Source organism: Mustela nigripes, chromosome 4, assembly GCF_022355385.1.
Source record: "Mustela nigripes isolate SB6536 chromosome 4, MUSNIG.SB6536, whole genome shotgun sequence".
NCBI classification, from domain to species: Eukaryota; Metazoa; Chordata; class Mammalia; order Carnivora; family Mustelidae; genus Mustela; species Mustela nigripes.
This window is the reverse complement of record NC_081560.1, coordinates 166,240,521-166,263,364: the sequence shown is the minus strand read 5'-3', so window position 1 is coordinate 166,263,364 and position 22,844 is coordinate 166,240,521. Positions and strand designations below refer to the sequence as shown.

Below are 22,844 nucleotides of genomic sequence, written 5' to 3'. Positions count from 1 at the left end.
CCCCCTCCCGTCCTCAGGCCCAGGGCGGGGCACTGCGCTTGAAGCCACGGAGGGAATGGGACGGCGCTCAGCCTGCTGTCTGGGTTCTGGATTGGTTTCGGGGGGCAGCGGGGAGCCCGGAAGGTGGGCCCTTGGAAGGAGACCTGGGCCTGGGGAGGAAGGCGGGGCTTGCAGCCGGTCCGAAACTAGGGAAAGGGGCTGGAAGGTTGCGTGGCTATCCCGGTACAGAGCTGGGGCTCCATCATTACTAGGGACTGGGGCGAGGGCGGATCCGAGTAGCTGCGGAAAGCAGCCTCCGCATGCAGGCTTAGATCGTCCTAGGGAATCGGCCTTCCCGTACCGCTGGAAAGTGGGTCCACCGGGGTCCCGCCAGAAGCAGGGAGAAGGGTCAGGGCTACTGTCTTTGGATAATTTGACCAAAGGTGCATGCATGGGAGAGGTGCATGCAGGGGAGATGGCAGCCTAGCTTTCCTCTTCCTCGAGATGTGCCTGCCTCTGGGGGGAGGGGTGTAAATCCCAGGACACAAAGAGGTACCGCTTGCACTGGGTGCCTGGTGGATTTTACGCCGTCTTGGTGTCTGCGTGGCAGGCTCACTTCTGCAGCAACGAGTTATTTGCTGAGAGTTCTGTAAAGTCTGGTTGATTGTGATGACCTGTTTTCCCTTCGATACTTAATCCGTATCGAAGGAGGCAGATTTGCTGCCCGGTCCTTAGTATTTGATTTCAAACCTGTTGCAACCTTTTACATATGACCACACCAGAAACAAAGATCTTAATCTCACCTTGGGATATCCAAACTAAAAAGAATGGGACACTAAAGCTGGAGTGGTTCTCAATTGGGTTTTCTCTGTCAGACTTAAAGCTTCCCCAAATTGTGAATTATGATGTGTGAAACATTTGACTGTTGACACACTGTTTCTTGTTGATTTCTGTGCAGTTAGTTGGAGGGTATTGACATGGAATTAAGTAGTTTTAGAGCAAGTCAAAGCAAAATTAACTTTGAAACGTTTAGAATAGGTTAGTTGGCTTACCAGCTGCACAGAGCCAGGCACTCAAACTTAGAGTTACTTCCCCACCCTGCGGTCCTTTTTGACTTCAGAAATGCCCAACCTCTATCAATTTATGAAGAAAAGACTAGATGTCCGCAAGGAGGGGGAAAAAAATGCATGCACCTTTGGTCAAATTATCCAGTGAGTAAATTTTGATAGGAAAAAGAATTGATTTTACATTGTCAGATTGTTAAAGAAGTGGAATTATTTGATCTGAAGTTGCCAATCACATTTCACACTTGCTACATTGCAGTTTTATTAACCTCAGGCTAAACAGATTTTTACATGTTTTCTTTTTATTAATCATTTATACATGAGCTGTCCATTTAAAGGCTAAGTTTTTCTCAACAAATGAGTACAAACATAAATATTTACACAGAAAATAACTAGAATTGGAATGAAAAAGGCATGCCAAACCAACAGAGAATGAGATGTCATCATAAATGAGAAACGCATGAGACTTAGCTAGCTTTTCCCAGTTTGTTATCAATTAAGTGGACTGTGTAATTTCATGATTGCTTAATTTATAATTATAGGCCACAATAAATTAACCACTGCTCATGTGTCCAGTGCAAATTAACACTGTAGATAGCAAGTTGACAGTGCGGCAGCACTATTGTATACAACTGTTGTGTTCATTGATCAAGACAGATTTTGTTTTTGTTTTTTGCTTTTTCTTTTTTCCTAAAATGAACAATATGAAATTAGGGCAAATCATTCTGGATTCTTTATCTGGTTTCCCAAATACATCTTTTTTTTTTTTTTTAATCTCCAAAAGTGTGAGCTATTCTTAGAACTGAAAGTGGAACATAGAATTTAAACCATCAGTGGTGTAATTAAGTGTGTCACATCTGGTGTCCCACCCATCCCTATGATAACTGTACAACTGGAGACTGAGTCCCAGGTTTTTGCTTCTGCTTTTTAAACAACTTCGGCTATGACTAATACATTTTATTTCTTATTGAAAAGCCCAGATGTTTTCTCTGAACTTTTGGTCAGCTATTTTAGCCCTGCCTTTTGATATTAAGTCTTCAGTGAAATACTAAGATAATGGTAATGTTAGTGCATTAAGTCATCACTATTTAACAGATGACTCCTTCATTCAGAAATTATTTATGGAGTACTTTCTACATATATGAACCTAGCGGTAGTTAGCATGTTCAGCATTTGAAGATCGTTCCTAAAATTGTGTTTTGGGGTCAGAAAATGGTCAGTGAAAAATTAAAAAAAAAATACAACTATGGCTTTGAGTGTGTACTATGCACTATGCTTTACATTCCTCATCTCACTTAATCTTCATAGCATTTTTTCCTTAAGATATAAATATTGTTCCTGGTTCCCGTTTTCTAGGTGCCAACGGTTATGCATGTAAGAAAGATGAATTTACGTGTATGAAATTCGAAAACCCATAATGTTTTTGTTTTTGTTTTTGTTTTTATTTTTTATTTTTTTATTTTATAAATCTTTTTTTTTTTTTATTTTTTTTTTTTTTTTTACAGAGAGAGAACACATTTATGTAGAGAGGCAGGCAGAGAGAGAGAGAGAGAGGAGGAAGCAGGCTCCCTGCTGAGCAGAGAGCCTGATGCGGGACTCGATCCCAGGACCCTGAGATCATGACCTGAGCCAAAGGCAGCGGCTTAACCACTGAGCCACCCAGGCGCCCCTTGTTTTTGTTTTTTAAGTAATCTCTACCCACAGTGTGGGGCTTGAACTCATGACCCAGAGATCAAGAGTCACTCAGCCCGCCAGGCACCTCCCAGCCCCCAATGTTTGTTTGTTTGTTTGCCCCCAATGTTTTTAATTAGGACTCTGGTGAGGTGGGAGCCCACTCTTCCTGAGGAAATGCCCATGTGTTGCCCCCCTCAGGAAACATTGTATTTATTCAGTAGAGAGATGAGGAGAAAGAACAACCTTGGGTGAGGTTCTCCCTATCAAAACTGTACGAGTTCCTGAAGTTAATAAGGGCTGCCTTAGCAGCATAATTTTTTTGTTAAAGAGGTAAAGATACATGGAAGTCAGTTCCATTTAAGCTAGTTATGGGGAGTGCATGTTCTTGACAGTCGGATTACTTAATATTTAAATTCTAACTGCTCCTCAAGGCCACATACACTTTCCATCCACCATCACATTCCTCTCTCACCCTCCACCACCCCAGTTTCTCCTAATGACCTAGTTTGTATCATTTCAGGTCAGGGCACCTTGCCTCTGCCAGTAGTTGAATTGAAGCTGATTTGGGGGCAGGTAAAATATCTGTAGTCAATAGCACATCTATTCATAATTTGCCTGTAGAAAGTTTAGAAAGTTTGTTTAGATTTTTTATGACTGAGTCAGACCACTTCTGTCCACCAGGGTGCAGATAACTTATATGCACACATGCTGATGATAAACTTTATACAATTAACTAAAGCTCTGATTTCTTAAATCACCTTTAATGTCAAAGGAGTGCAAATCCTACACAGAAATCATGTCTGGTTTGCTCACTGTTGTACTTGGGGCACATTGTGGATATTTAATGTGAATGAGGGAATGAATGACTGGGTATTTGAACCAAAAATGCACTTTAAAAATTTGTTTCCTTGTATTTATACTGCAAAATTCAGCCTCATAATAAAATTAACTTCTAATGGCTATCTCCCTTCATTTGACATTTAAAATAAAGTATGGACTCTTATGTTTAGAAACATAGACTTACTCTGTTCTCTTTCCTCCAGCCTCTTAAATCAGCTTACTTTGTACCTTTCAGGCAGAACTCTGATATCTATAAATATCCTCTTCCCTATTTAGCAAACCCCGATAATCCTGTGATCCCCTGTCCTCGGTAGTTGGGTTAATATGATGCTGTACTGTATTTGCATCTGTCTTCCCTAGACCATGCTTCACATGCCATTTATCATTTTGATAGAAGAAAATAGTAGCTGAACTTTTCATTTCTCTGTAATTTCACTTAAAGGTAAACCATATGAAGTCATTGTTTCCTGATAAGGAAAATCACTTATTAGAAATGTATAAGTATCATTTTTTAAAAAGATTTTATATATTTATTTGACAGAAATCATAAGCAGGCAGAGAGAGAGAGAGGAAGGGAAGCAGGCTCCCTGCTGAGGAGAGCACCGGATGCGGGGCTCCATGCGGCCCGATGAGGGCCTCAATGCGGGGCTTGATTATGCATGTAAGAAAGATGAATTTAAGATGTGGGGCTCCATGCGGGGCTCCATCCCAGGACCATGAGATCGTGACCTGAGCCGAAGGCAGAGGCTTTAACCCACTGAGCCACCCAGACGCCCCAATATAAGTATCATTTTTTGATACCTTTAGGTTAATAAAGTCCAGGTATAGCTAGAATGGTTTTCTCTTCTGTGCTTTGCTTCTCTCCTTTTTTTTTTTTTTTTTAAGATTTTATTTATTTATCAGAGAGAGAGAGGGGGAGAGAATGAGCACCGGTAGACAGAATGGCAGGCAGAGGCAGAGGGAGAAGCAGGCTCCCCGCTGAGCAAGGAGCCCAATGGGGGACTCGGTCCCAGGACGCTGGGATCATGACCCGAGCCGAAGGCAGCTGCTTAACCAACTGAGTCACCCAGGCGTCCCTGCTTCTCTCCTTTTAAGATGAATAGAAATTACTTTCTCTTCGTTGTTCAATTTTCAAATATAATGAGTGTATAAAAAGTCTCAGTCTGCAGAAAGCAGTATTTTTATTTACAGATTTGTTTTAAAAGAGGAGACATGTGAGGAAAAACCTAAAACGTTCATTTTGAACCTTGAAAATGTTTTATAGAAACAGCTTTCCTGATTTCTGCACTTGCAGATAATACATGAGAATTTTACCTGTACTGTCGTTTCATGTACTGATGTGATAAATTTTGCTTATTTTATAATTTTATTGGAAGAGGTAATGAGGACATCTAATCAAGAACTCAGGATGAGTAGTACAATGTGTTTCCCTGTTCTAGCCTTTTTATATTACCAGTCCCCTGAGGATCTCAGAATTCTAATTTTAACTGCTCTGAAAGGTGGTATTATAAATGAATGATTGCAATGTAGCTAATAGAAGCCAGGGAGACTTCTCATAAATACGGTTTAAAAAAGGAATGGTGTCAAGAGTATTCAAGGCCAGATAAGATAAAAACAAGAGAAAAATGTCGTGCCAAAAAAAAATAAAAAATTAAAAAAAAGAACTGCCTATCTTTTGGTTTGTTTGAAATCAATCACTCTTGCCTAAATCTTTTGGTATAGAATTTGTCTTTCTGTCTTAAGCTAAATCTTCCATCTTATTGTGGAAAAAAATGAGGCACAGAGAGGTTAATGTAATCCTTTGCAAGTCGGTGCAAATACGGAATACTGGGAGTGGTAAACAAAGAATCTCTGAGGCAGAAAGGAATTCTTAATAATTATGCATATTTGCATATCATTGTCCAAAGACTCAGTTGTTGAGAATTATTTCACAGAATGGTTATTTGATCTTAGTGAACAGGCTGGTTTGAATTATTGCCTGGTGCAATAACAATAAAAAAAAATAACCATTTTATATAATTCTAAGACTCAGCTTGAAGGAATTTCTGCTTGGGCTGGGAGATTAGATTATATGCCCTTTAAACTCTGGAATTCTTTGATTCTTGTTGTAACTCATTGGAACAAGACTGTCAGCTGCAAGACAGAACAAATAACTATCTTACACGATTTTTCTTATGTTTGTAGCTAAAAAGCAAAGTGGTTTATTTCTAGCCATTAAAAAATAATAAAAACAAGAAACAAATATTGTATTAAATTACTAGTCAAAAATACCCTGGTTAAATTGTGATTGTTTTTATTCTTCATGACTGACTTTGGCAATGTTCTAACCTCTCTGTTGTAGCAGATTCTTCATCTGAAAAACATAATTTATACCATGCATTGGGCTTTTTTTAGATCATGATAGAGTATTTTTAATGCTGAAATCTTAAATGTAAACTGAAATAAAGTGAAACAATTTTTTAAAACTTTTTTTGTATTTTGTGTGTGTATGTGTGTAGCACTGTAAAATCTTGCACTTACTTGGGTGATAACTGTATTAAATTCAACAGTTATTATCTAATGTCCGTCTAATAAGTGCCAGGCATGGTGAGAGACCAAAGCTATAACTTCAGTCTAGGAGTGAATATACCGTAGGAGAAAAATACAAGAATCAATTACCTATAGTCTGATAGGATGTGTGCTCTACTCTAAGTGTGTATGAAAGGCTTTAGGAATATGAATTGTAGTTCACACTCCCAGAAGATTGGGGGTGACTGCTAAACTAGATTAATAGGAGGAACAGGAATAAGCCATGCTATTTATTGAGTTGCTAAATTTGCTGAAGTACTTCTGCCAAAACTTAGGAGGAGGAAGCAAATGGAATAAATGACATTGAGCAGGAAAGTAATACTGTGAGCTCTCCACAACCAAGAACCTTTTTCAAGGAGATATTCTCAAGAAGATAATCTGGTATCTACTAATGTCAAAGTCAGTGCCCCAAAAGTAATCTCTCTTCTTCACGGTTGTTTAAGGGCTTGCTCTCAATTTTGCGCAAATTGAAAAGTGCACCAGACCAGGAGGTGAGGATCCTTCTCCTGGGCTTGGATAATGCTGGCAAGACCACTCTTCTGAAGCAGCTTGCATCTGAAGACATTAGCCACATTACACCTACACAGGTAAGCGCTGCCCTGGCCCCAGGTGCTTATGTGACATATGGAAAGTGATCATAGCAATATGGAAGGCAAAATGGGAAATACAGTTTTGTCCACCCTCAAGTTTTGCTACTGAGAAAAGTCTATACAATTTAAAAATCATCTAAGATTTCAAAAAGAAATCAAGAGATTCCATAGCTATGAGGTACTTAGAGTAGTCAAATTCATAGAGACAGAGGTAGAAAAGGGGGCTGGAGACAGAGGGGATTGGAGAGGTTTGTGCTTAATGGGCACAGAGAGTCAGTTGTAAGATGGAAAAGTTTCTGTGGATGGCTGCTGGATGGTTGCTCAACAGTGTAAATGCACTTAGTACTACTGAACGCTACTCTTAAAAATGGTTAAAATGGTAAATTTTATGGTATGTATATTTTACCAATTCTTTTTTTTTTTAAGATTTTATTTATTTGACAGTCAGAGATCACAAGTAGGCAGGGAGGCAGGCGGGGTGGGGGGAGCAGGCTCCCTGCTGAGCAGAGAGCCCGATGTGGGACTCGATCCCAGGACTCTGGGATCATGACCTTAGCTGAAAGCAGAGGCTTTAACCACTGAGCCACCCAGGTACCCCTATTTTACCAATTCTTAAATAAATCATTTAAAATAAGCATGTAGGGGCGCCTGGGTGGCTCAGTGGGTTGAGCCGCTGCCTTCGGCTCGGGTCATGATCTCAGGGTCCTGGGATCGAGTCCCACATCTGGCTCTCTGCTCAGCAGGGGGCCTGCTTCCCTTCCTCTCTCTCTGTGATCTCTTCCCTTCCTCTCTCCTACTGTGATCTCTCTCTGTCAAATAAATAAATAAATAAATCTTTAAAAAAAAAAAATAATAAAATAAAATAAAATAAGCATGTATAGGGGCGCCTAGGTGGCTCAGCTGGTTAAGCGTCTGGCTTGGGCTCAGATCATGATCCTGGACTCCCAGCATCAAGCCCCTCATCGGGCTCTTGCTCAGCAGGGACTCTGCTTCTCCCTCTGCCCTTCACCCCACTCATGCTGTCTCTCTCTCTCTCTCCCAACTCAAATAAAATTTAAAAAAATAAGCGTATATATATTCAAGACAATTAATTCCCTCAGCTCTAAGTGATTACTTTGAAAAAAAAATAGCTTAATCTTCTCATAATGAAATTAATATGTGCAGAAAATACAGAGAAGGGGCACCTGGGTGGCTCAGTCCGTTAAGCATCTGCCTTTGACTCAGGTCATCATCTCAGAGTCCTGGGATCAAGCCCCACGTTGGGCTCCATGCTCAGTGGGGAGCCTGCTTCTTCCTCTCCCACTGCCCACCCCCATGTCCCTTGCTTGTGTGTACTCGCTCTCTCAAGTAAGTAAATAAAATCTTAAAAAAGAAAATACAGAGAGAATATAAAAGAAAAAACCAGAGTACTATGAGAAAAACTGTTAAAATTTTAGTGTATATTTTTCAGACTTAATAAATACAAATATATATGACTTTTTAATTTAAAAATCACATATATTTTTTAATCCAGTCTCTTGGCTAGGGCTAATCAACAAAACACAAAGGAGAAGGCAACAGTGGTGCTGGCAGTGTGGAAGTTGAAAGACAAATCTAAGTGGAACCAACCCTCCTTCTTTAGACCTCCTTCCCAGTAGGAAAGCCTGAGAAAGCTTGACCTTTGACCAACCTGTCGGGTTTCCTAACTAGAGGACAGCCCGGTTGGTCTTAGTCACTTTAAAGTGTTTGAGCATTAGAGGTTTTAGCAAAAGCAGAGTTTTTTAAAGCATTTTCCACCACTATACTGTGATATGAGTTTGGTGTCAGGTTTGAATGGCTGTGCTGGTGTGTGTACTTCACAGCTTGTGAGTCTTACTGATCTGCAACTTTTTGCAGAAAAGTCATTTCAATTGCTACCAAATGAGCAATTTTACAGCTTCTGAGCAAATTTAATGTATAGCCTAAGGAGGAGCAAATTACAGTAGTCTAGCCTGGAAGGGCTAAAAACACATATTACTGTGTCAGGATTTCTGCCAGAAAAAGAAAAGTCTAGGGTTTTTTCTTTTTAATTGAGTATTAGCAGTAGGCTGTATCTCTTAAGAGTACCAGTAAAATGAGGGCATCCAGCACTGTGAACATGGAAATGAACTCTTAGGTAATGGACTCAAAGTTCCAATTCTAACTTTCAGGCTTTATTTGGTATGTTATAGGTGACCTTGTTATTATATGATGTCAAGTTTTCGTATTTATTCTTTTTTTTTAAAGATTTTATTTATTTATTCGACAGAGAGAAAGAGATCACAAGTAGGCAAAGAGGCAGGCATTGATGGGAGGGGGAAGCAGGCTCCCTGCTGAGCAGAGATCCTGATGCAGGGCTCGATCCGAGGACGCTGATATCATGACCTGAACAGAAGGCCCCGGCACCCCTCTTTCTTTTTTTTTTTTTTTAATTTATTTGAGAGAGAGCGAGCAAGCATGTGTGCAGACTGGGTGGAGGGAGAGGGCGAGAAGCTCAAACTCCCCACTGAGCACAGAGTCCAATAGGAGGCTGGATCTCATAACCCTGACATCATGACCTGAGCCAAAATCAAGAGTCCAATGCTTAACCATTGACTGAGCCACCCAGGCACCCCTTTTTCTAGTTATTTTTAAGTAGGCTCTACACTCAGTGTGAACCCAACAAGGGGCTTAAACTCATGACCCTGAGGTCAAGACCTGAGCTGAGATCAAGAGATAAATGGCTGCTTAACCAACTGAGCCACTCAGGTGCCCCCATATTTATTCTGTAAAAACAAGCCTTCAGGGTGCCTAGCTGACTCAGTCGGCAAAACATGGGACTCTTGATCTCAGGGTTGTGAGTTTGAGCCCCACATTGGGATCTTTAAAAAAATTTTAGGAAAACAAGCTTTCATTGTGTTTTGTTTTATATTAGAAGAAGTAGGAGCACCTGGGTGCCTCAGTAGGTTAGGTTTCTGCCTTTGGCTCATTGAGCCCCCCATCAGGCTCCGTCCTCAGTGGGGAGTCTGTTCCTCGCTCTCCCTCTCTCTCTGTGTACATATGCCCTCTCTGTCTAGCTCTCGTGCTCCCTCTCTCAAATAAATAAATTAAATCTTAAAAAAAAAAATAGATCCTTTTTTTCTATGCATGTATGTGATGGGTATATTTAAAGATTTTATTTTCTTTTTTAAAGATTTTATTTTACAGAGAGCATGAGCAGACAGAGAGGGAGGGGAAAGAATCTTAAGCAGACTCTGCATTGGGCATGGAGGCCCATGTGGTTGGATCTCAAGCACCTGAGATCATGACCCCAGCCAAAACCAAGAGTCAGATGCCCAGCCAACTGAGCCACCCAGGTGCCCCTAAAAGACTCTATTTTATTTAATCTCTACACCTGACATGGGGCTCAAACTTAAAACCCTGAGATCAAGAGTCGCATACTCTACTGACTGACTCAGCCAGGTGCCCCTATGATGGGTATATTTAAAATAAAAAATAAAAATGACAGGTGCCTGGGTAGCTTAGTGTGTTCATAGTCTGCTGGGATCAAGCCCCACTTCCAGCTCCCTGCTCAGTGGGGAGCCTGCTTCTCCCTCTCCTCTTGCCCCTCTCCCTCATGCTCTCCCTCACTCTGCTCTCTCTCTCTCTCAAATAAATAAAATCTTGGGGCGCCTGGGTGGCTCAGTGGGTTAAAGCCTCTGCCTTCGGCTCAGGTCATGATTCCAGAGTCCTGGGATCGAGCCCCGCATTGGGCTCTCTGCTCAGCGGGGAGCCTGCTTCCCCCTGCCCACCTCTGGCTGCCTCTCTGCCTACTTGTGATCTCTGCCTGTCAAATAAATAAATACATCTTTTTAAAAAATAAATGAATAAAATCTTTTCTAAAAAAGTAAAATAGGGGCACTTGGATGACTCAGTAGTCAAGCGTCTGCCTTCAGCTCAGGTCATGATCCTGGGGTCCTGGGATCTAGCCCTGCATCAGGCTCCCTTCTCTGCGGAAAGCCTGTTTTTCCTCTCCCACTCCCCCTGCTCGTGTTTCCTCTCTCACTTGTCTCTCTCTGTCAAGTCAATAAATAAAATCGTAACAAAATAAAAAAGTAAAATAAAAATGACTCATAAAGAATATACCATATTATCATTTTCACTGAATAATATATCCTGAACATCTTTTTACATTGTTAATGTATGTAAATATTTATGTAATACCCATCTCTAAATGCTCGCACCCATTATTACTTCCTTCGAATAATTTCTTAGATTTGTTGGTCTGATGACTTAATAGAATTTTTTTTCTTTTGATGATTTACAGAATTTTTTTGGATGACTGCAAGAATTTTAAGGCAGTTGACACATTTGGTCAAATTCCAGGAGTTACTCTTACTCATCTCCTCCTTCATTCTAGATTTGACATTATTGGCTTTGACATTTAATATTGTAGTTAAGTGTAGAATTTTTAAGCACACAAGAGTGGTTTTGTCAACAAGTCAGAATGAAGCTGCCTTTTACAAAATAAGCTGAAGCCACTTCCCGTTAGAGTTCTTCAACTTCTAATTTGTTCAGTCATCGGCATCTTACAGGCGCTGGAGTCAGCATCGTCCCCAGGTATCCCCTATAGTCTGTTTATCCTCAGTGGCAATTGGGTGGCAGTGTTCCTGTGCCGTCACACTGTGCCTTATCCTTCTGCACGAGGCGAATAGTACTGGCTGGCTGCCAGATGGGGCAGCCCCAAGCCCACTTCACTCCAGTTATCCTGGATGAAATGTCACTTCTGTGGTAGCAAGCTGTTGACTGGATTTTTCAAGTCCTGATTTCACTATATCCTTCTCAGAAAAAGATTTATTTTTTAATTACGGCTCGTGAAATGCCTTCTCTCCAAACCCCAGAGGTCTTGTTAATTTGTTTCTCTCCACACCAACTCCCAGCTCACAGTTCCACCTGCCCCTGATTTGCTCACCTTCCTCAGAGTTCCACCCTGAATCACTGTCCTGAAAATGAATACTTTCAAGTTCATCAGAAATGCTTATGAAAGAACAGTGGCCAGTGCCTACTTGTTTATTTGCATCACTTCCTATAACTGAGGGCCCCACTTCAGAGTTTGAACATGCTATTCCCGCAGGCCATCCCTTACCTCGTGGGGCTAAGAGCCCAGTTACAAATCGGCTTCTCCCATAGCATCGTGACTTCAGCTCCCTCCTTTTCCTGATTAACCCATACGAAGAAATTTCTTAAAGAATCCTATCTTCCAGATTGTACCTCTTGCTTCTTTTTAAATTTGGAATTTATTTTGTTCTATTGAGTCTTCAGATTCAGCTTCTGTTTTTGTTAGTTAAATGTAATAATCTGTTAGTGTTGATTATCAGAACTATTCTCATTCCAAGTTGTCCTCGGGTGTGTATGTGTGTACACGTGCGTGTGTGTGCATGTGTGTACACTTATTACAGAAGGTGTCATGTTAGCCATGACATTAATATTGACTCCAAACCCAAATATAGTAAGCATGTAGAAACACATTTCTTTCTTTCCTATCATAACAGACTATTTTCAGTATTACCAGTATCACATTTGGCAGAGTATCTCACAACTAATAAATAACATAGCTGTAAAATATAACTTTGTCAGAACTATGACCTCAGGGATGCCTGAGTGGCTCAGTGGGTTAAACCTCTGCCTTCGGTTCAGGTCATGATCTCAGGGTCCTGAGATCGAGCCCCGCATCAGGCTCTCTACTCAGTGGGAGCCTGCTTCCCACCAACCACCCCCCCACCGCCTACTTGTGATCTGTCAAATAAATAAATAAAATCTTTTAAAAAATTATTATCTCAAAACTTAATAAGGCTTGGTGTTTTTGCTTCTGTTTCAGGGATTTAACATCAAAAGTGTACAATCACAAGGTTTTAAACTGAATGTATGGGACATTGGTGGACAGAGAAAAATCAGACCATACTGGAGAAATTATTTTGAAAATACTGATATTCTCGTAAGTATTCCTTCTGATGTACTAATTCATAGTCTTTTCTACAGTGTGTGAGGAATATTAACACTGTAATGTTCTTTCTTGTCAGTAATTCCACTGCTTAACATGAGTGACTATGATTAGGGCTAGCAGGAGACTACAGATTGTGAGAGAGAAACATCTTTGTATAATTTGTATATGAGTTTTGCTTTTGCTAAGTACAGCCTTGTGCCCGCACTCACCTTGACAAAATAAAGTATTAATTACCACAGTGATTTGAACATCAAAAGGGAAATCAGAAGATAGTGCCACTGACTTCACCGTCCCAAGGAAATCAGTAAGAGTATCCCGAAGAGGCAAGCAAGATGGTGGAGGTCCTGGAGATAATGATGCATAAGGAATGGTTGAAAGACAGATGTTCTTCCCAGAAAAGAAACTTGGAACTGTTTTCAGTTGCTTCAAGAGCTATGTTAAGTCAGAGAGTTGTGCCTCGTCATGAATAGTTCTAGAGGACGGAATGAGGCAGTCTGGGGAGTATTAGGTGGCAGAGTTTAACTCAGCATAAGAAGTCTCCTATCATTGTCACTGTCCAGAAGTAGAAGCAGCTGCCCTGTGCATGGGGGACTGATTCTCTGGCTCAGGCAGCATTCGTTCAGGAAGGGCCGAGATCTTAGCTCCCAGCCCACTGTCACTTTCTAGACGACTACTGTTTCGGAATTCTTGGAGATTTCACTTATCCTCGTACTTCATTTCTCCAATACATGAGCCTCTCAGTTCATCCACCCTACCTTATGTACTTTGTGTCATGATCATGGCCTAAAACCAGAGGGTCTCATGAACTTGGGGGGGGGGGGAAGCACTGCATATTATTTTCATTAAACTCTACTGGAAAGTTTGCATTTACTACAATTCTGCCCACAGACAAGGAACTGCCGTAAAGTCAGCCATATTGGTGCCTTCATTACCAATAGAAACCATCTTGCATTTCAAATAACTTCACTCTCTGCTTTTGCTTCCTATGTGTCTTTCTACTGGATCATTCTATGGGCATGCACATAGCCTGTGGTTTTTCTTGTTTAAAAACAAGAAGCTCTTGCCCTGGCTGGATATCCCATCCAGATACAGTCCTAGTCCTCAGTTTCTTTTTAAAACAAAACTCTGAATTTTCTGAGCTCTCTGTCTTCATTTCCTCCCCCTGTTCTCTCTCGAGCTGTCCATTCAGACCCACGAAGAATTCCGGACTGCTAAGGTTTTCCATCGTCCTCTTACTTGACTTAGCCATACAGTTAAGGAAGTCAGTGTTGCGGTCATTGACACATTATCTTCCCCTGTTTTCCAGAATACCATTCTTTTTTTTTTTTTAAGATTTTATTTATTTATCAGAGAGAGAGGGAGAGCGAGCGAGCACAGGCAGACAGAATGGCAGACAGAGGCAGAGGGAGAAGCAGGCTCCCTGCCGAGCAAGGAGCCCGAGGTGGGACTCGATCCCAGGACGCTGGGATCATGACCTGAGCCGAAGGCAGCTGCTTAACCAACGGAGCCACCCAGGCGTCCCTCCAGAATACCATTCTATCTTGGATTTTCCTCTTATCTCACTGGCTACTCTTTCTCAGTCTCCATTGCTATTTTCCCCCTTGTGTCCCTCCAGATGTTGGAGTGCTCCAGAGTTCAGGCCCGTGCTTTTCTTCTCTAAGTTGTGGCTTAAGTGACCTCATCCAATTTCAAGGCATTGATTACCACTTAAATGCTGGTGAATCCCACCCCGTTATCTCCAACTGGAAACTCTCCCCTGAACCTCATTTCATATATAGCTAGCTGCCTATTTGACATCTCCATTTCAGCAGCTAGTAAGTCCCGTCATCCTCAGCATGTCCAGAACCAAATTCCTATCTTCATCCACCCTTCGCCAGACCTGCTTCTTCTAACTTCTTCTCAGTAAATGACAGTTGCATTCATCCAAAAGCTTTGGAGTCATCCTTTTCTTCTCGCTCCCCATCTCTGACCTATCAGCCAATCTTGTCAGTTCTACCTTTAGAATAGTTCTAGAATCTGACCACTTCTTTCCCACCCACTGCTACTGTGCGTTGATTTTTGTAGTGTCATCCTGTCTGGTCTCCTTGCTTTTGCCTTTCCTCCCTAACGTCTCTTCTCAGTGCTATATCTGTAGTGATCCCATTAACACAGAGGTTTCTCATCTCAGAATAAAGCCAAAGTTCTTACACCGGCCCCCTGCCTTCTGGCTTGTCTTACCTGTCTTCTCATTCCCCTCTTTAACTTGGTGCCAGCCACACTGACCTGCTTGCTGTTCCTACAGCACTGGCCTAGTCCCACCTCAGGGCCTTGGTCATTGCTATTTGCAGTGCTAGGATGCTTTTCCCTTAGATATCCTCATGGCTTATTCCCTCACCTCCTTCAAGGCTCTGCTCACATGTCACTTTACCACTGAGACCTTCTCTGATTACTGTATTTAAAATTGTGACTCCTATCCCTACCCTTCTGGCACTGTCATTTTTCTCTGCTTCTTTTTTCTTTTCTTTGATCAGATCTGTTGGTACTCATCACCATCAGAAATGGTTTTTTTTTTGTTACCCTCCTCCCCCAGAATGTAATGTCTACAAAGACAGGGACTTTGTTGTCTTTGTTTTGTTTTGTTTCAACTTTTGTATCTCCAGTGCTTGAAAACATGCCAAATGAAATGGACAAAAATGTGTAAGATATACTGTGTTAGAATTTAAAACTTCTGCTCTGAGAAAGACACTATTAAGAAAATTAAGAAATAAGCCAATATTTGAATAAGAGATATTTGCAAATAAGAAAATATTTGCAAAACACACATGGGATAAAGTACTTCTATCTAAAATATACAAAGAGGGGCACCTGGGTGGCTCAGTTGGTTAAGCATCTGATTCTTGATTTTGGCTCAGGTCATGATCTCAAGGTTGTGAGATCAAGCCCGTCAGTCTCCACACTGAACATGGAGCCTAAGATTCTCTCTCCCTCTCCTTTTGCCCCTCTTCCCCTAAAATACACACACAACACATACACCTCTTAAAACTCATAAAAATCAATAGTGAGAAAACAAAAAAAAACAATTAAAAAGGGGACAAAAGACACCTCACCAATGAAGATACACAGATAAGCTTATTTAAAGGTAATCAACATCTTAGGGAACTGAAAAACAATGAAATGCCACTGCATACATACCAGAATGGCTAAAATCCAAAAAACTGATAATATCAAATGCTGACAAGGAGGAAGAGCAACAGGAACTTCTATTCATTGCCCGTGGAAATGCAGAATGGTACAACTACTTTGGAAGACAGTGTGCAGTTTCTTACATAACTAACTATAATCTTACTAAACTGTGTGATCCAGCAATCACTCTAATCTACCCAATTAGATGAAAACTTATATCCACACAAAATCCTGCGTGTGAATGCTTATAGCAGCTTTATTCAGAATTATAAAAAATTGGAAGCGACTGAGATGTCTTACAGTAGGCAAATGAATAAACAAACTGTAGTACATCTATATAATAGCATATTATTTCTTGATAAAAAGAAATGAAAAAAAAATTTTTAAGGGGATCTCAAGTCACAAAAAAACATGGAGGAAACTTAAATGCATATTACTAAGTGAAAGTCAGTCTGAAAAAGGCTACATCCTTTCTTTTTCCAACTATAAGCCATTTTTAAAAAGGCAAACTATAGAAATCGGTAAAAATCTCGGGCACCTGGGTGGCTCAGATGGTTAAGCCTCTGCTTTTGGCTCTGGTCATGATCCCAAGGTCTTGGGATCAAGTCCTGCATGGGGCTCCCTGCTCAGCAGGGGGTCTGCTTCTCCCTCCCCCTCTGCTCCCCCTGCTTGTGTTCTCTCACTCTGTCAAATAAATAAATAAAATTAAAATTAAAAAAAAAAAATCTCTACAAGTCAAAAGTTAGTGGTTGCCAGAACTCTAGGGGAGAGTGGATGGATGGATGAATAGGTGACATTCAGAGGGCTTTTAGAGTGATGAAACTATTCGGAATGAAACCATAAGGTGCATACGTGTTAGTGCAGATCAGTCAAAATCCATAGTTTAGGGGCACCTGGATGGCTTAGTGGGTGAAGCTCTGCCTTCGGCTCAGGTCATGATCTCAGAGTCCTGGGACTGAGCCCCACATCGGCCTCTCTGCTCGGCAGGGAGCCTGCTTCCCCCTCTCTCTCTGCCTGCCTCTCTGCCTACTTGTGATCTGTCAAATAAATAAAATCTTTTTTTAAAAAATCCATAATTTAAAATACAAAGAATGAACTGGATGTATCACTATTGGTTCATGAATTGTGAGGAGAAGTGCACCACACTAAAGCAAGAGGTTACTGGGGGAGGTAGATGTACAGAACTCTCTGTGCTGTCTATCCAGTTATTCTGTAAATAAAAAAACTGCTTAAAAATTGAAGTGAAGGGGGAAACACCTGGGCGGCTTGGTTAAGCATCTGCCTTCAGCTCAGGTCATGATCCCGGGGTGTTGGGATCGAGTCCCACATCAGGCTTCTGTCCTGTGGGGAGTCTGCTTCTCCCTCTACCCTTCCCCCCTGCTCATGAACTCTCTCACTCTCATTCAGATAAATAAATAAAATACTAAAAATATTGATTCAGGTCATGACCCAGGGTCCTGGAGCCCTGCATCAGGCTCCCTGTTCAGCGGGGAACCTGCTTCTCCCTCTGCCTGCCTCTTCCCCTGCTTGTGCTCTCTCTCTATCTCTCTGACAAATAATTAAATAAAATCTTTTTTCAAAAATTAAAGTGAGTTAAACTGTAGATTGAAGTCAAATCATTACGCTATACACCTTCTACAGTGCTGTATGCCGATTATACCTCAATAAAACTGGTGGGGCTGGGCTATAGATTTCTCATGCTTTCTGAGTCAAGAGTTAGGGAAAAGCAGGTGGCTGAGAGAAGTAACAGTTCATTCTGTTCATCCGCTGGATTAAGGTACTTTGAAAGAAATAGCCAAATAAGAGGAATATAGAAAGACATTAATGACCATGAGGCTCAATAAGGAGACCTCAGCCGTTCTGGTCTACTTTTAAATCACAGGCCCTAACACCTTGAGGGGAGAATGCAAGGTAGTTGTAGTATGACCCAGACTCCACATTTCTTACTAGCTGAGAGTGCCCAGGAATTTTCAGACACTCCAGTAAAAGTCGGTCTGAGCTACCTGAGAGGAATTTCTTCCCACTACCTTAGGCTGCCAGTTCCAGACAGTGTTTTGGATTCCAGGGTACCCTTTCATTATTTTCTGGAGCCATTTGAGATTAAACAAGTCTGGGGGTGCAGCTGAATCCCCAGAGTTAGATTCTAAGGCCTTGTGGCTCAGCACTGTCTGCCAGTTTTAGAAGCAGCTTGGAGTGGCAGTGGGTGATGCATTATATTAGTTTGTCTGTATTTAATAGTCTTTCATTGTTGGTTGAAAAGACCTATTACCCTAGTCTCCACACTGCCTAGAAGAGCAGGGTTGAAGCTCGATACATTTAGTTACCTGGTTAACTCTTTCCATTTATCTCTAGAGTGTAAAAAGAAATTCTTTCTTTTTTTTTTTTTTTGGAAAAACACATTGAGCCTGGTGATCAGATATTACATTGAGCAGTCAACAGCATGAATGCAAAAAAATAAATCTACGTTAAAACCCTCTGTTGGAATGCTTTATACTTTCCGTGGAACAGAAACTGAAATAACCTGTTATACAATTAGTCACAAATACAGTCCTCAAGTTTTTTGCCCAGGCACAGGAGTATTGTCTAAAACACGTCTTCAGGGACTCCTGGGCGGCTCAGACAGTGAAGCGTCTTGCCTTCGGCTCGGGTCATGATCCCAAGGTCCTAGGATCGAGCCCCACAGCTGGCTCCCTGCTTTGTGGAGGCTTCTCCCTCTCCCTCTGCCTGCCACTCCCCCTGCTTGTGCTCTCTCTCTGTCAAATAAATAAATAAAATCTTTAAAAAATAAAAATAAAATAAATAAATAAAACATGTCTTCTTTGTAGCAGCAAGGCCCTGCCACCACTGTGCTTGGCTGAGGTCACAAATCTGTTGTAACCTGTAGCTTCCCTGTCACTTCTCTGGCTCTCCTCTCCTGCTCAGCTTTGTTTCCTGGCAGTCGTGACAACCCACGGCCACTGCCATAGCCACTGCTGCTGCTGGAACTGCCACAGTCACCTTGGTTTCCTGGTTTGGCAAAGTATTGGCCTCCACCACTGTAGAGGCCAGAGCTTTTGCCTCCAAAATTTCCTCCTTTCGTGAGTCTAAAACGTGAGGACTGATTGTTATAACTGTCAATGAATTATTACCAAATCTTTTAGAGCCGTACCCACTGCCGCCATAGCCACTACCACCTCGACTGCTACCAACGCCACCTCACCCACAGAAGTTCCCTCCATGACCAAACTTGTCATTCCCACCAAAACTACCTCCATCACCATCACTGTAGTTTCCAGAACCATTTCAGCCTCTTCGGCTGGATAAAGCACTAACCATCTCTTGCTTAGACAGGGCTTTCCTTACTTCACAGTCATGGCCATTCACATTACGATGTTTTTGAATGACAGTTTTATCTACAGAGTTATGGTCATCAAATATTACAAAAGCAAAGCCTCTCTTCTTGCCACTGCCTCAATCATGAATTCAGTCACTTCTGCTTTCCATACTGTTGAAAATAATCTCTTGGATGATGTTCTCCAGTGTCTTATTTGATGCCACCAACAAAAATCTTTTTCACACTTAAGTGGGCACCAGGCCTTTGAGAATCTTCTCTTGAGACAGCCCTGTTTGGTTCCATAACTCTTCCATCCACCTTATGTGGCTTCAAGTTCATGGCTGCATCCATTTCTTCCACTTTGGCTTCCATGACAAACCCAAAGCCTCTAGAGCCCTTGGTGTTTGGATCTCATTACCACACAGCCTGTAAGCATTCCCCATGGCTCAGGATGGCTCCTTAGACTCTCATCAGTTGTTTCGAAGCCCAGCCCTTCGATGAAGAGCCTCCACAGCCCTCCAGGCTCTTTGGGAGACTCTGACTTAGACATGACAGCGGTGGGAGGGGAGACTTTAAAGATGCTTACTTGGCAGCGTCCACAGGCAGAAAAAAATAATCCCAAGAAATTCTCACTTTAGAACAGGGGTTGACAAACTGATCCAGCCTGCCTCCTATTATTATGTAGCCTGTGAGCTAAGAATGGCTTTCACATTTTTAAGTGGTGGTGGTGGGGGGGATCAAAAGAATCAGATTTCATGACACATGAAAATATTATGAAATTTAAAGTTCAGAGTCCATAAATAAAGAAGGTTGGAACACAGCCACGTCCACTTGTTTATGGATTTTCTATGGTTGCTTTTGGACTGCAACAGCAATGTTCAATAGTTAGGAAAGAGATGGTATAGGCCACAGAGCTTAAAATACTTACCACCTGACCCCTTACAGAAAAAGATTGACAAACCCCAGTTTTGAGCATTAAATGGTTCTCTAGAGGTTTGAAAGAGTCAAGGCAACTCCGAAAAGTGCCAGTCGTTCTCAGGGAAGACGATATTGAGGACAGCCGACTTCAGCTTTAAGAATTTGGAGGAAATGACTAAGAAATAAAACTTGAGGTGTCATAGAAGGGAGGGGAGAGAATGTCTTCCCTTTCTCTTAGACCAGAAGATAACAGCTTTTTTTTTTTTTAAAGATTTTATTTATTTGTTTGACAGAGAGAGATCACAAGTAGGCAGAGAGGCAGGCAGAGAGAGAGAGGAGGAAGCAGGCTCCCTGCTGAGCAGAGAGCCCGATGTGGGACTCGATCCCAGGACTCCCAGATCAGGACCTGAGCCGAAGGCAGCGGCCCAACCCACTGAGCCACCCAGGCGCCCAGATAACAGCTTTTTGATAGATTAAAAATACAAAGTGTTTCAAGATATGGTCATATTACTTCTAAACTCTGTTTACTTTATTATCAGTTTTGTGTTCAGATGCAACATAATATAAACAGATTAACTATGTCATCGTTTCCATATCTGAAGTGTAGAACACCCAAGTGAGGTAGATCTCAAATAGGCATCTCTTGTATGATTTCCGTGATGTCACTCACACTTGAGCCTCAGTACTTCTAGAGCACAAATAATTGAAAACCACGTTACCCAGAAACCTCATTTGTCAGTTTCAGCTTCCTCTTAGACTTTTGCTGGAGCTGCCATATCAAGCCCACTTGTAAGTGTCATCCTTCTTTATCTCTGCCTACCCCTCTTGGGGAGAAATACTTAGGAGCAGTAAAATGGCCAAAAGGTGGCAGCAGGAGGGAGGAGGACCAGAATCAAGAGGAGAAACAAAGAACCCTCCACTCACATGGTTGGATGACTAACTAGTCTCTGGATAATCTACAGTTGATTGAACTTTCCTCAAGAAAAAATACTCTTGTCTAGCTCTTCCTCCCCCAACCAAATAAAAATTTCAAAGCAACTGCCACGAAAGATATGAATTGGCTTTGCTTAGGTAAAGCATCATTCTGAGTGCCATGGATTATAACTTCATTTTAGAATAGCTTTATGAGGGGCGCCTGGGTGGCTCAGTGGGTTAAGCCGCTGCCTTCGGCTCAGGTCATGATCTCAGAGTCCTGGGATCGAGTCCCGCATCGGGCTCTCTGCTCAGCGGAGAAGCCTGCTTCCCTCTCTCTTTCTGCCTGCCTCTCCATCTACTTGTGATTTCTCTCTGTCAAATAAATAAATAAAATCTTTAAAAAAAAAAAAAAAAAGAATAGCTTTATGAAACTTGATTTTTGAAAGTCCACAATTTTTTTAAAGATTTTATTTATTGGGGCACCTGGGTGGCTCAGTGGGTTGAGGCCTCTGCCTTTGGCTCGGGTCGTGGTCCCAGGGTCCTGGGATCGAGCCCCGCGTTGGGCTCCCTGCTCTGTGGGGAGCCTGCTTCCCCCCACCCTCTCTGTGCCTGCCTCTCTGCCTACTTGTGATCTCTGTCAAATAAATAAAATCTTTAAAAAAAAAAAAAAAGATTTTATTTATTTATTTATTTGACAGAGAGAGAGAGAGAGAGATCACAAGTAGGTAGAGAGGCAGGCAGTAGGGGAGGGGGATAGCAGGCTCCCCGCTGAGCAGAGAGCCCAATGTGGGGCTCCATCCCAGGACCCTGGGACCACGACCTGAGCCGAAGGCAGAGGCTTAACCCTCTGAGCCACCCAGGTGTCCCAAAAGTCCATAATTTTTTTAAAATATTTTATGATTTAAGTAATCTCCACTCCATCTTTGGACTTGAACTCACAACCCCGAGATCAAGAGTCACAGGCTCCACCGACTGAGCCAGCCAGGTGCCCAGTCCATGTTTTAGGATCAGTCAGAAACACTAGAAATGTTTAACTTTCCCTGATAGTTTCAGAGTGGCTTTTTTTTTTTTTTTAAGATTTTATTTATTTATTTGAGAGGGAGGGAAGGAGAGAGAGAATGATCGAGCAAGAGCACAAGAGCAGGGGGAGGGAGAAGCAGACTCCCTGCTGAACAGGGGGCCAAATGTGGGGCTCAATCCCAGGACCTAGGATCCTGACCTGAGCTGAAGGCAGATGCTTAACCAACTGAGCCACCCAGGTGCCCCAGAGTTTGTTTGTTTTCATTAATACTTTATTTTTCGATAAAGTTTCTAAAAAAATTTTTTTTACTTCACTAGATTAATAGCTATTACAAAAAAAAAAAAAGATAGGTTAACCTTATTCTCAGCTATTGACCAGAAGAAAACAGATCCTTGGGTGAAAATATGAAGACACTAGATAGCACTGGCTTGGCAGGTGACAGGAAGAAGAGAATGCCACTGCAGAAAAACAAACTTGTGGGATCACCAGAGATTGGCTTGTCTCTGTCTTGACTTTTTCACTTGGCCCTTATAATAAATGGGGCTGTTGTTTTACAGAATCTCTCCTAGAATTATTGTATAGTAATTTTCAAATTTTATACAAGTTATGTGAGAAACATATTAAATGGTAGAATTTATGTGCAGTTTAGGAAGATCCTCTTTTTTAATCTTTTTTTTTTTTTTAACTAAATTCTACCCCCAACATGGGGCTCAGAATCATGACCCTGAGATCAAGAGTCACATGCTCTCCCAATAGAGCCAGACAGGTGCCTCCTCCGTCTAAAACTTTTAATGAAAATGTTTCCATGAAATTTCTTGTCAAAGCAATAAATAGCAAGTAA

General features: G+C 41.7%; 2 protein-coding genes and 1 pseudogene across 2 annotated transcripts in view; 1 reads left to right on the top strand and 2 right to left on the bottom strand.

Annotated features, from left to right (window-relative positions):
• The window catches only part of ARL3 (ADP ribosylation factor like GTPase 3), a 35,882-nt gene that overhangs the window by 294 nt on the left and 12,744 nt on the right, over positions 1 to 22,844 (top strand). The window contains exons 2-3 of the mRNA XM_059398462.1: positions 6,569 to 6,712; positions 12,549 to 12,665. Of these exons, the coding sequence (XP_059254445.1) occupies positions 6,569 to 6,712; positions 12,549 to 12,665 (261 nt within the window). The remainder of the gene's footprint in view (positions 1 to 6,568; positions 6,713 to 12,548; positions 12,666 to 22,844) is intronic.
• SFXN2 (sideroflexin 2) overlaps positions 1 to 22,844 on the bottom strand; it is a 58,143-nt gene that overhangs the window by 24,859 nt on the left and 10,440 nt on the right. The gene's annotated exons all lie outside the window — the stretch shown is intronic.
• On the bottom strand, positions 18,697 to 19,982 carry LOC132015375 (heterogeneous nuclear ribonucleoprotein A1-like; annotated as a pseudogene).